The sequence below is a fragment of the Aethalodelphis obliquidens genome, unplaced genomic scaffold (genome assembly GCF_003676395.1).
Source record: "Aethalodelphis obliquidens isolate GAN/ISIS:26980383/991018 unplaced genomic scaffold, ASM367639v1 scaffold3, whole genome shotgun sequence".
NCBI lineage: Eukaryota > Metazoa > Chordata > Mammalia > Artiodactyla > Delphinidae > Aethalodelphis > Aethalodelphis obliquidens.
In genome coordinates, this window is record NW_020837947.1 from 76,717,130 (window position 1) to 76,731,052 (window position 13,923).

Genomic DNA, 13,923 nt, shown 5'->3' on the forward strand with positions numbered 1-13,923 from the left:
CCTTTGTCTTTACAACTTTACCCCTGAGTTATGACTGGAGGTCTAAACTAAACCCGAGAAAAGCCTGTTGAAATGACCAACACACTTTTAAGTCACTCTAAGGCAGAATCATTTGGGGGAAGGAATACAGAGGTGTGTGTACACCTGCCTGAGAGGAATATCCAAGATGGCAGGTGTTTTGGGGTGAAAGGTAATGCTGTTCCATGAGTTTCCTCTTATCACCAAAAGGACTCTCCCAGTTCATGCCACAGAGACAAGAAACTCTCTGACCTGATAAAGCATTTCAGTGGCTGCCCCCTTAGGATGGCTATCCTTGTGCCAGGAAAGACTGTACATTCTGAGACACAGAAACTATGTTCCCAAGCCCCCAAGTAGAAAGAAATGCTATATTAAGACAAGAATAGTCACATCACTTTATCATTAACTCAGTGCTGACAAAGCCACATCATCATTATTAAATTTTATATGATTCAGATTAATTTATATTCCTTTTCTAAAAATCATTGTAGAGAAATGCCTCTTCTACTGTCATGAAGATAATGTGAGCAACTAACTTCAAATTCCAATTAATTTGGTGAGTTCTAGAGAAGGTTAAACATTTCAGAATTATATAAATAGATGCAGTTATAAAGCATTTTAAAACAACAGAGTTTTTAAATTTCCAAATATACCTTAAAAGAAATTGATTGACGTAATAAAGAAGAAGCCAGGTTGCAAACACACACACACACTCACACACAGAACAATAATTACGTATAAATATGTGTCATGATTCTCAAATGGAGGACTTCTGGCCAAAGAGGAGTGTGAGAATCGCCTGGAGAACTTCATACAAACTGCATTCCCTACCCGCACCCCGTGATTCCCATAGCCCACACAGGGACACTACTTTCTAGCTGAGACTCTGTCATTACGCTAGCCACCCCGCAGTCACCACTTCCTGAAACTCAATATTGACTTGTGATCCTTGGCACTCCTGATCTCCTTGTACTTCTCTCACCACTCCACTTGTGCTTTCTTTCTGGGGCAACTCTTCATCTGCTCAGCCTCTTCAACTCCAGAGTGTGGATCCCGGCACATGCTTTTCTACGTTATGCAATCTCTCTGGACAACCTCCACTACTCACTGTCACAGTTCTGACTACCACCAGGGTACTGACATCTCCCAAACCTGTCCCTGCAGCACTGACCTGATCTTAGTCTACCCAAGAGTCTCCCAAGCAGCTCCACTCAGATGACCCACAGGCTCCAAAACTGGACTCATCCTACACGCCATCCATCTTCCACCTGGCCTCAACATGGTACTTAGAGTCACCCAGTTACCCTAATCGTGTTTTGGGAAATCATTCCAGACTCCCCCTTCTCCTCACCTAATTCAGTCTCCAAGTCCTGTCAATTTTACCTCCTCCTATTTCACACATCCCCTCCCTCAGTAACCCTGCCATCGCTAAAACAAATTCAGGCACTGAGTAACTGCTACGTCACCTAAAGCCACAGGTTCCCAACCCATTTACCCACGGCTGCAATTTCTATCCATCCCCTGCCCTACCCTCTTAAAGCTATCTTCCATATTAAACCCAGAGGTAAGTACAGACCTGATATCCAACTTTCTACTTAACACCCTTCGATCAGCTCCCTACTCACCACAGAAGACCAAACTCTCTAGCCTCACCTCCCACCCCTTCCTGTCCTACCATTTAAGCTCTCTAGCCTCACCTCCCACCCCTTCCTGTCCTACCATTTAAGCTATTTCCTGCCTTTCTTTGTTCATCTTTTTGCATCTACCAGGAATACCTCCGCATGTTTCTTCCTCTAGTTATAGTTAACACTTGAAAATCCTTCAGGATTCTGATCAAGCATCAACTGTTCCAGTAAAGTTTTTCCAAACTCACCAGCACCCTATGCATCTCTCTCACTTATCATTTGACATATCAGTCAGACTGTGTGTGTGTGTGTGTGTGTGTGTGTGTGTGTGTGTGTGTGCGTGCGCGCGTTTCCCAGCAATTTAAGTTACTCAGAAGCAGGAACTGTGTCTCATTTATCTTTTTAACTCTGGCACAATGCCTGGTACCCAATGGGTAAGGAATAAATATTTGTTGAACTGAATTAAGGAAGACAGGTAGGGGTCCTTTATTAATTCAGTGGTCAAACTTTTTTTTACAAATAAGTGAAAGGTAACATTAAAGCTAGCATTACAGAACTATTATAAACTTCTTATCGAGTTTAAGGGGTTTAGCATCTATCCTTTTACCTATCCCATTATGTACCTCCTCATATAGTGTTATAAACTCAGCAGTAAATCTCAATACAGATCTACTTAGTACGAAAGTCATTCTATTACACTGAACGTACACATTCATATTGCACTGAACTTAATGTAAGTTATATGCAACTAGACATCAAAATCCACTGAAATAAGTTTTAGAATAGAAGGCAACTCAATTTGCAAAAATTGTATGAAATTTCTTTTCATCCAACCTACCCGAAAATTATCTGGGGAGCTCAAATGAAGTCTTTCCCTAGTATCTTCAGAAGCACCGGCACACAACCTATAAAAGATATGATAATTCCTTTCCTCTTTGCCTTGAACACAGATCCTAGATTTCTCTAGAAGATAATGTGAAACAAATCCTCCAACAACTGAACTCTAAAAAACAAAACAGAGAAATTACATTTTTGCATTTAAAGTCTTAAAGTATAACCTACCAATGTTAAATTATCTTTTCTAATAATCATTTGTCTATCAAAGAGGTTGTAATTTATTAAATAAAGGGGAAAAAACAAGTAACTAAATGTAAGTTTATAGTATTTCTAGAGATCACAGTGAACATATATATTATCCCAACTGTTTAAAAGTAGAAGAGGAAAATTTAAATATATTTGCCATGAGTTCAAGTACAGCACCAGTTCTATCAAGACCCTGTATTTTCCAAAAACACTCCCCAAACATATTACCCCGAAACTCACTCTCACTTACCTTTTCATTGAAATGTATTTCTACAAATTTCCCAAATCGACTGCTATTATTGTTGCGAACAGTCTTTGCATTTCCAAAGGCTTCTAAGAGTGGGTTAGCTATTGAAAAAGAAATGAAAATACACCATCAGAAAGTTTGCATGAAGGAAAATTACAAAGCAAAATGCATAGTATGTTTCCATTTATTAATAAACATAAATAACTAGAAAAATATTGTCAGAAACATTAACATGAATGAATTCACTTGTAATGTCAAATCCCACAAATATTTATTGACTACCACTATGTTTGGGCCCTATTAAAGTGCAAGAGATGGAAAAGTTACTCAAAATTTATTAAAAAAAAAAAAGAAAAAGGAAGTGTTATGAGAAAGACGAAATTTTCAAAAGTCACTACGTTACAAAATTTATAACTCAACTTTAAAAATTACTCCCTAAAAATGTTATGGTTTTCACATCAGCCCTACAAGAGCAGTGATGATAGTAAAGAAAGCAGCAAGCTTCCTGTGACGAAATACAGGCAAGAAGTTATTAGTTGACTTACATTTAAAAATATGTATTAATAAAACCTCCAGATTTAACATTTTTACACGCACATCCAACAAAATCTAACCAATAAGCGTTTACAGAATTACCTACGAAAGCTTCTCAGAACAATAGTTCTTGAAATTCCAATGAACAAATGTAAAATTTTAACTGTCTTCATTTTATAATTTCACACATTCTTTCTCTCTCTCTGTCTCTCTCTCTCCCTCTCTCTCTCTCTACCTGACTGGAAAAGAGCTCCTAGAGTCTATTCTGGTACTCACCAGTCTTAACTGTAAGCATACCAGAGTAGTGTCAATCTTACTCACATATTCCTTCAATAACCTCATAAGTTGCTTCATATGTTTACTGCTAGAGTATTTCTTATGAAATCTTTTAAAGTCCATTTCTCTTACTCTATCCGCAGTAGAAAGCTTAACTAGTCACTAAACCCTTTGAAAGATCACTCCCAGGTTGTTTCACTTGCTAAAATAAGAAAGTAGTAAAACTAAAAGAAATATTAGCATGTATTCCCACCTAAAGATTTCTATGGCCCTGCCAGTTAACATAAACTATTCTCCAGTACGGGGCTGTAGAGACATTTGGAATAACACTTTCCAACTGTCCTCAACTACAGCACGTTACACACTGCACAGTACGTTCTCATGGAAGAAACCAGGCTTATCTGGTTTCAAAGCAAATCTGTACCTCAAGTAAACAAGTCCGAATATTAATTAGTATTTTATTAAATTAACCCATTATTTGTTTTTTATTTATTTATTCAATTTTAAAGGGCAATTCCCTCACTAAAGGTACTCTACTGTGACTCTGCCTAGGTGTGTGTGTCACAGTACCACAGTGAGAACTGTAGATAAAAATTAGAAAATTATTTATATCAAGAAATATGAAAAACCTTATGGATGCAAACTTTAAAAATGTTTATTAGAGTCAAATTTATATTCATCTACATGCATATTTTACATAAGTGTGAAAAAAATGTATGTAACATTTGCCTGCCATGATATAGCAAAATGCATGAACATAAAAGGCCCCTGATAAATTTTTGTTCAACTGGAATTTTTCTTTAAAATGTCAAGAATATTAAAATATGCACTTAGTAGAGCATATAGTTAAGACGCCTGGGTTTATGTCCCATTTCCACAACTGATGAGCTTATTTACTCTTCAGAAAGTTACTGAAGCTCCTTCTACCTTAGCTTCTCATCTGTGAAGCAGGGATAAAATAGTACTTACCTCATATTCTATGGAGATTTAAGTTAGGTAACAGATTTTAAGCAAATCAGACAAGGCCTAACACATCCCACACATGTCAGTATCATCATCATTATTAAATACTTACTGAAGGGGTGAGAAGAGTGTCCAAAGAGGCCTGAAACACCTCAGAGAACTAGAAGGAGACCAATGTGACTAAAGCATAAGGCTGCAGAGGAACAACGACTCAATCAGACCAGAGGAGGTGGGGCAGGCCACACAGCGCACTGAAGGTGATGATGTGAATTTGGGGTTTTAGCTTGAGAGAAATACGAAGCCAATAAAGGGCTCAGAGCAAAAGAGGTCACTCCAACTTCCACACAGAGAATAGGTTAAAGGGCAGCCAAACCATAAGAGGGGGGACCAGACAGGAACCCGTGCTGCAGGAGGCTGCTGCAGACTCAGCGTGACGGCAGCGGAGACCAAACAGGATCCGAGAAGTCTCTAAGGGGTGAGCAAGCACTGACAGCCTGGGGAAGTCAACTTACAGACTCCTGCTTTCCAAGTGTACTCTTTCATTAAAATGATTTCCCCCAGTACCTCATTTCCAAATAACCCTCTCCCTTTCTCCTTTACAAAAACAAGGTCAACAAAATAAACAGGAGGCAGGAGGGCTTCCTATATTCCTCTCATTCATCCGACAGATATTTATGGAGCGTGTACTATGTATCAGGCACTATTCCAGGAGTTTGGAATATATAAAATCCCTGCCCTCTTAGCACGGACATGGGGTCGGGCGGGGGCGGGGGGGGGGGGGGGGGAAGACAACAGACAATAAGTAAATGAGAAGATAACATCTGAGCAAAGATTTGTAGGAGATGGCAGAGCCTTTTGGATCTCTTGGAGAACACTCCAGACCACTGAGAGGATTCTTCTAAGTTAATTTCAGGACATATCTAGCAATGGAAAATAAGAATTTTAAAAATTAACAATACCTTCGACAATTCTATCATCAATGTCTTGACCGGTTCCATACGATTCAGTCAGATATCTGTTTAAAATACAGGATTAAAAAATTGCTGGATGAGAATGATATTGCATGCATTCTCTTTCTAATTTTAATATTATTTAATACATCTAAAATTTAAACCTGGATCATGCACTGGAATGGCTTATTTAAAAACTACAAATTTATATTTAAATGCAACTACTATTCTGTTATAGCTTTTTAAACGTTTAAAATTCTATTTGGATGGCCTTTAACATCTAAATCAGCATTATTTTTAAAACTTTTTGGGAATATTCTGATTTTAACCAACTATTTAGTTGTAAATATGCCACACATTGCACACAGAAATATTCACCTTTGACACTGGGAGGAGGGTTGTGGGGAGGTAGAAATAAGAAGGCCAACCATCATAAACTTAAGGTAAAAAATGGTTTCAACCACTCTAATGGCAGGACTATTGAAAAAAGAACACAAAGGCTGGATTGTGAAGGAACATTCCAAGATTTCCCTTTGCCTAACCAGCTCTGGTCTTCTCCAGGATCCTCATGAGAATAGCATGTCAGAACTAGATTTCAACAATCTGCAGCTTAGCTTCCACATGTCTGTTCTTGTAAAAGGGATAGAGCCCACCATTTCAAACTACGTCATAAAGCATGCAAGAGTATTCAAAGTCAACAGGTTCAAATCTCAAGGAGATCTTTGTAACTCTTTGCTCATAACACGTTCATGGCAACACTATTCACAAGACCCAAGAGATGGAAGCAACCCAAGTGCCCAAGGGCCCACTGAGGAATGAATGGGTAAACGAAATGTGATACATAACACACGAGGGAATATTACTCAGCCTTGAAAAGGAGGAAAATTCTGACACATGCCACAACATGGATGAACCTCAAGGACATCATGCTATAGGGGGATAAGCCAACCACAGAAAAACAAAAAGTATATGATCCACTTATATATATCAGGTATCTAGAGTAGTCAGAATCATAGAGGCAGGAAGTAGAATGGTGGTTGCCAGGGGCTGGGGTCAGGGGAAACGGGGAGTTGTTTAACGGGTACAGAGTTTTAGTTTTGTAAGGTGAAAGGTTCTGGAGACTGGCTGAACAACAATGTGAATATACTTAGCACTACTGAACTGTACACTTAGAAGTGGTTAAGATGGTAAATTTTATGTTATATATATATTTTTTTACCACAATTAAGAAAAATCAACCTGCTCAAAGTGTTCTAGGTCAGCTAAATACTCCTCACCTTAGAACAAATTTTGTATTTTCCGTTTTGCCAGCTCCTGATTCTCCAGATACAATGACAGACTGACTCATCTTGAGCACCTTCATGTCTCGAAAAGCCTTATCAGCTGGGGTCAAAACAATACATTAACGATGAACAGTGTATTAAATACAAAATTTTCCAAATCATAGAAAGTCCGTTTACTATCAAAAAGCACTTGCTCCTAAAGAAATTATAATGTGTGTTTACAGTTACCAAAATTTTTAAATAAAATCATTGAAAAGTGTTCAAAACATCTCTAAAGGTATATACGTTAAATGTTTTCTCTAGTTATCCTGACAGCTAGGTAATTGAAATCAAATAAACAACTCTTATGTTTGTACTAGAATGTCTCCGTATTATGAGCTGTGGCTCAGCTTTTCCTCATACTAGAGCAGACCTGCAGAGAGATGAAAAATGCTCACTATGCATAACTAATGACATCCCCGGACAAAAAAGCAAGAAGTAACGAGCTACCAATTAAGAAATCTGGCAGCCAAAATTTCTGCTGGAGAAAAAAAAATACATAACTGCACAATAAATCTGTGGGTTTTTTTCTGTAATACTACTATTAAATTTAAACATCGTGTAGGATTTTTCAGCATTTCAAAAACAGGCAAAATTAACTGCTTTAAATTTTTTAGATTTGTGATTATTCATATATACAATTTTTAACTATCTTCATTACACTCCAACAATTTAGACTATAAGATGTCTTTAAGACTCCATGGACAAGATGAGCACAATTCAATTCTATTAAAGTGGGCTCAAATTAAAACAATTTTGATTAAAAATTAGGTCCTGACAAACTTAGCCCTATAAGGCAACTATTTCTCACCTCAGGCATGTGCTACCCATACCAGCGAAGAAAGCTCTACTAATGGCTTTTACTCTAAGGGCCAAATGCAAACTACACACAAGGGTATTCACACATCCCTTTGACCAATTTATCAGCAATCTATTCCACCCACTTTCGTGGAATCCTTGTAAAAACTTTTTTAGCAGTAAACAACTAAAAATAAAAGCCGGTTTATTTACATTTTAAACATGTAACTTGCTCCCATTGAGGTTCTAAGGATTTTGCACCATTTAGCCGGCTGACAGAACACATACTCATGCCCATCAGAGCATCACAGAACCAGAAGTCAATGTGCAGCTGCACTGGACTTGGTGTACACATTCACTCTTGCCTAGTAGCACACAGTACACGGTCAGCCAAATCTAGAGGTGAAGCCCGGTTAGGCCATAATACAGGTACAAAGAGAAAGCCCAGAGAGAAACTAATTGCACTAAGAACCAGAACCAAAACGTGTCATCATTTAACTGCCAGCTATGTCTGAATCCCAAGGCTTAGCTAACATCTCTGTACCTGCAGTCACCAGCTATGGGGGACGCCTGTCAAATAACTCCCTCTCTGCTCCCCAGAGCTAAAGTGCTTTGAGATGAGAGAGCACCTGAGAAAGACAAAGACAGATGTTGCTGCCTTTCCACACGGATACCCCAGAGATATGAAGCATGTATCACTGTCGATCCTTTACATTTTACAGAGCCCTGATGCGGGACAAAGCATGGAAGACGTCTGCTCTCACAGCTCCCTTCTAGCCCAGGTAACGCGCTCACTAGTGATGACCTGGGTAACAGCAGACAGCCCGGGCCTCCTTCCTAGTTGTGGAAGGAGGACACTTTTCAGGTGGAGTCAGAAGAAAACAATAGGTCAGCTTTTATTATGACCTACTTTCAACTGGGTGGACACGCTTAAGACGACAAAGGTAATTACCTTAACAAAGGTAATGAGGTACAACCGCCCCATGAGTTGGCCGCAAAAGTCTCTTCCCCACCCTGTGTGAATACACGCTCCTGACATGGTGACACATTCAGAATGCACACAAGCCCTCCAGAATACGTATTCGATTCACGGTACCTCTTATTAATCCAAAAGAAAAACTGAGTAAATCTGTACACGTTAAAGAAAAATAAATATTAAGATACAATTAAATTACTTACCAATTGCGAAGACATGAGGTGGCATCGTCCCAAGAGACTTTCCTTGGTACGACTTTATTGTTTCTGAAGAATATATTTTAGGTATGTCAAAGTATGGGTTCACTGCAATCAGAATGTTGGCCACATATGTCTAAGTGGGAAAGACATAAACATAAAATTTTCCAATTACTGTTTTCATTTAAAACCAAACAAGGGTCACAGGAGAAAGAACACATGGCAAATAGACACCCCCAGTTCTCTCTATAAGTAGAACTCCTAAATCTGCATTTCTGGACCTAAATATTCCCTGATCTCTACAGGACCCATATTTCTCTAACTCTTAATAAATATTTACATCTTCTTAACCTATAGCCATCTAAAACTCAGCACATCCAAAATCAAAATCATCTCTCTTGACCTCCCTTTGCCTCAAAGGAAACATGCTCCTCCCACACACCCCCTCCCAGGTTCACCACTACCAGGTCTGCATGGGCAGAGCTGAGTCTACACCTCCATCTCAGACACCTCCTGTTGACTCCACTTATGACATCTACTCTACGCCTGCAGCCTGAGTTTTGCTTATTTGTATTCCTCGCCTAGACTACTTTCCTCACCCTGCTACTAAACAGTTGAACATAGCTCACAGGACCCTCTAGGCCCTGAAGAGTTGAACATAGCTCACAGGACCCTCTAGGCCTATGCCCATCACTGAAAGCCAAGGACTGATTTAGCTCAGTGGTGACCACTTGGTCCCAGATTTTTGCAAAACAGCATATGCGCTAACCATTGCCTAGAATACTGACGGGCTAAATGTTTAATGAGCAAGTGAAGCTTGCTTTTAAATCTGAAATTTCACTGTGGCTTCAAAAGACCAGAAAAATGCCACCAATAAGATTTATAAAATTCCTCGTGGATAGAAAGAAAGTTGTGGTTTAGCGATTAGTTGTGGTTTACTGGCCAAACTAGGGCACACAAGACCATGTTTTTCTCTTTTCTGCTTCTAGTTGTGGAAGGGAAATGATGCAGAAACCCCGAGCTCTCAGCCTACTCATCTAAAATTCCATGAATGTTCCCAAAGATGTTTCCTGGAGTTGGGTAAAAAATAAGAAATTCCCGATAATAATGTTTCTATGGGAAACAAAAGGAAAGTAATAGAGACTTTAGTAACCAAGGGAAATGTTACATGTGAGTTAGCTATTGTTCTACTCAAATCTAAGGGAGAATGCTGGCAATTCTTGTTGGTGAGACATATAAAAATATCCAATTTAAACTATTCTGAACTGCTCCCCTCTCTTACATATATTATGATAATCATAACTCTATTTGTGTATTGCTGATATTTAATGGTTTTATAACTAAAAGGCATAACTGGCTAGGCAAAAACCCACCAGTCACGCCTTTCATTAACTTTGAAAATACTGGTTTTCCAAACAGGAGCTGATGACGCTGAACAGCCACTATCTAACACATGGGTCATATGCCCAACCGCATACACATCTTAGGTCAACTAAACATGATGTGAAAAAAAGACAACGAATTTTTTTGAGAGTACAATGAATTCTGCACGTAAACCTTCAGCTATCAGTGGTCACAGTCGGCAAATGTAGCCACTGCAGCACAGGAAGCCTTAAAAGACCAACGAAAATCCCATGGGTGTGAAGCTTTCCTATAAATATCCCAAATGAAAACAAAGTATCTCAATTTCTCTGAATAAGATCATTCTATAAAGGTAATTTAAAATTTGTAAACTTCAAGAAAAAGATATTAAAACAATTAAAACTTGCTCAAATAAATAAGATCGTTCCACTAGCACCAAGTGATGTTAGACATGGAAAGAAAAAATAGTAGCCAGTTCTTCTTGAAAGATAGTTACATCTAAATCAACTTTTACTGACTTATTACAAGTTAAGCTGCTTTAACAAACAAATTTTTTAAATTTGTATTATTTTAGTACCTAAAACAACATTTAGCACACATTAGATACTCAATATTAGTATGCTGATTAAGCTAATTTTGCTTCTAAATATATTTTTAAATAAGAATAGCCATATATATATATATATATATGTGTGTGTGTATATATATATATGTTAACCGAAATACACTATTTAGTTGATTTTGAGAAAAATCAAGGAGCAAAGTAAAGACTTAATAACTATGTATAACCGAAAGACAGCAAGTAAATTCTTTTGGAAAAGACTAGATTAGTTCTATTTCCCAGCTGTCATTACTTGGACAGATGGCAAAGACTAAAGGTAATTTAGTCAGAATTAAGTAAGTACAATTAGGCAAATTGATAGTGATATAAAAGATTAAGAATGTCATTTGATCTAGGAAGTGTCAAAGAAGCCATGTGTTTTCTTCGTTCAAAAATAATGAAGAGTCCCATCTTTATAACAGGAGGGCTACAGTGTGGTAATTTACCTCCAGCCAACAAAGGGATATATAGAACTCATACGTGCCCAATGAATCATTATAATTAAAACAGACTAGTTAAGTATCCATCTGAATGGTGCGGTACAAACCCTATTTCCATTAAAAGCATTGTCTTTCATTTTTAAGTATCCTGGGTTTTTAGGGTAAGTTATCTATTTGGAATGAACTATTCCAACTATTCAGGGTCTATGATCAGCACTTCAGTGTGCTCGATATTGCCTCACGTACTGCCTTCTATTCTAATTCACACCGTTTTGTCTTCCAAGTTTTTAATTTCAATACGTATGCCTTATAGTCTGCCGTAAATGTTTTGCAGAACAATGTGGAAACTGCATCAATTAAACAGATCTACAGATATATGCCAAAAGTTAAAAAATCAAAACTCAAAATCAGCAGTGTTCTTTTTTTTTAAATATCCAAATTGGATAGTTTTAAGTCTGAACGATATCAGATGATGCTCTGCATTCATTATTTCATTCTGCAAATATATATTAAGTGTCTACTAGGTACCATGTGTGGTCTAAGCCCTGGTGTCGGAGCAATAAATCAGAAAAGAATCCTTCTCCTCATGGAGCTCCCACTCCGTTCAGTATGATTTCCTGTTAGAAAATTTCAAGCTCAACAAAACCAAACAGTAGCACGTAAAATAATTATGCCCACAAAATTTAACCCACAGGTAAAATACTTACGTAAATTCTGTCTTTACTGTATCGAACTTTGATATTATGGAGCAGTGTGGCTTCATTCAAATACATTAATGAACCTGAGATGGAAAATTTGTAAATCATTAGCTATTTGAAGAAAGAAAGTAAAATAAAACAATGCCATCTTAATCTGAATCGCTCTGATCCGAAGCTAAAATTCACCTGTTACGTTAGATTCAATTCCATCTTTCTCCTGGTACGTGTAAACCCCAGAGGCTGATGTAAAATGTATCTAGTTTACATACGTGTTACAGTGATATTTTTAAACAATAAATTTCCAGTGAGGTGAGTACCTCTAGTTTGTACCAGGTGAGTACAAAAAACCGAGTACAATTCAAGTGGAAAAAAAGAACTACTTTAGACAGCGCTGATTTTAATACACTTTGACACAAAAAAGATTAGTAGATGACACTAATCCCATCTGATGCTCAGAATTTTACAGGAAAAACACAAAAGATAAAATTTTAGAATGGGAAGGTCGTGTCATTCAGGCAGTGCCTCACAACTGATAGACTAAACAAGAATCCTGAAGAAATCTGTACGTCTTAAACCAGGATATGCAGCTAACGGACAGCAGCATCAGGGTAGAAGTCTTGTTTTCCTAACGTCTGTTCTCCTAACGCTCTGACACAACCTGTTCTCCCAGCCTGATCTACTGCCCCGGCCCTCAGCCCCCTGAGCTCCATTTCCACGTTTCCACCGCGCACTTGAGCAGACAAGCCTACTCTTCCCCCAACCACTCTGTTTCCATTATCAGCACCACCATTTCCCACTCATCTATTCTGCAAGCCTTGGTCAATACTAGGACCATCCTCTCTCCCCCTCCTTGCTCTAAGCCCATTTCCAAGTCTTTATACATGTAATGAATATAGCACAGCACCAGCTTCATGGTAGGCACTCAAAATTAGCACAATCTGAGTCTCTGAAATGTCTCTCCTTTCTTTCCATTTCCACAGCCCCAATCCCAGTTTAGGCGTCGTCACCTCTTCTGTAATCACAGCAGCCTCTCACTTGTCTACTGCCGCAGTCTCTCTCCTCTCTCACCCAGATTGCTCAGTGCATTAATCTTAACACACTAGAGCCCTGACTAAATCTCTCTCTTCCTCAAAACTCATCAGTGGGTCTCCGTCAACTACTAAATCCATGTTCAAGTCTGATATTCAAGGCCCTTAGTAAACCTGCATTCAACTGACCTTTTCATATAATTTTCCATAACTCCCTTTAATATGGTCTAACCTGCAGGCAGACTGAACCATTTACCAAACTCAACTATCACGCATGCATTGGGCTGCACCTCTCTATTTCTAGGTATCAAAAATCCACCTATCCTTTAAGGTCAGTTCAAAGACTATCCCTCAAATGACACCTCCCCATTCTCACTACCCCACCACCACTAGGACTACTTGCTCCTTTGTACTTGCATTATGGTGCGTACCACAGAATGCCAGTCTTGTGATGACAATTTTGTATATCTGGTTTTGGCTTCTATCCCTGAGGGCAGGGCCCTGCCTGATTCATTTGCTTGTTTGCTTGATCCCTCACTGAAGTTGTATATATGCCTACACTGTATGTATATATAACCTACAATTCAACACCCGACCAATTCTGTCAAACAAGAGCCCGTTGCTCTACCTGTCTCAACAGACTGCCCATGCTTCTACACTCACACGATGCAGCCAGTTCACATTGCAAGGACACGGGCCTCACTTTTCTAATGCCACTTACAGCAGAAAAATACAGAGTAAGAAGTGGGTGGAGGCCCCTAACAGTCGAACGGCAGCTCTCCTTTCAGCTGAGGAAAGATGTGGA

The 13,923-nt window shown here is 38.6% G+C and overlaps 1 protein-coding gene across 2 annotated transcripts in view; it reads right to left on the bottom strand.

Moving 5' to 3' along the window:
* The window catches only part of MYO6 (myosin VI), a 145,116-nt gene that overhangs the window by 68,897 nt on the left and 62,296 nt on the right, over nucleotides 1–13,923 (bottom strand). For both annotated transcript variants that reach the window (XM_027092132.1, XM_027092128.1), the window contains exons 4-9: nucleotides 12,100–12,173; nucleotides 8,996–9,125; nucleotides 6,974–7,079; nucleotides 5,706–5,761; nucleotides 2,977–3,074; nucleotides 2,482–2,646 (exon numbers count right to left, since the gene is read on the bottom strand). In XM_027092132.1, coding sequence (XP_026947933.1) covers nucleotides 2,482–2,646; nucleotides 2,977–3,074; nucleotides 5,706–5,761; nucleotides 6,974–7,079; nucleotides 8,996–9,125; nucleotides 12,100–12,173 — 629 coding nt within the window. The remainder of the gene's footprint in view (nucleotides 1–2,481; nucleotides 2,647–2,976; nucleotides 3,075–5,705; nucleotides 5,762–6,973; nucleotides 7,080–8,995; nucleotides 9,126–12,099; nucleotides 12,174–13,923) is intronic.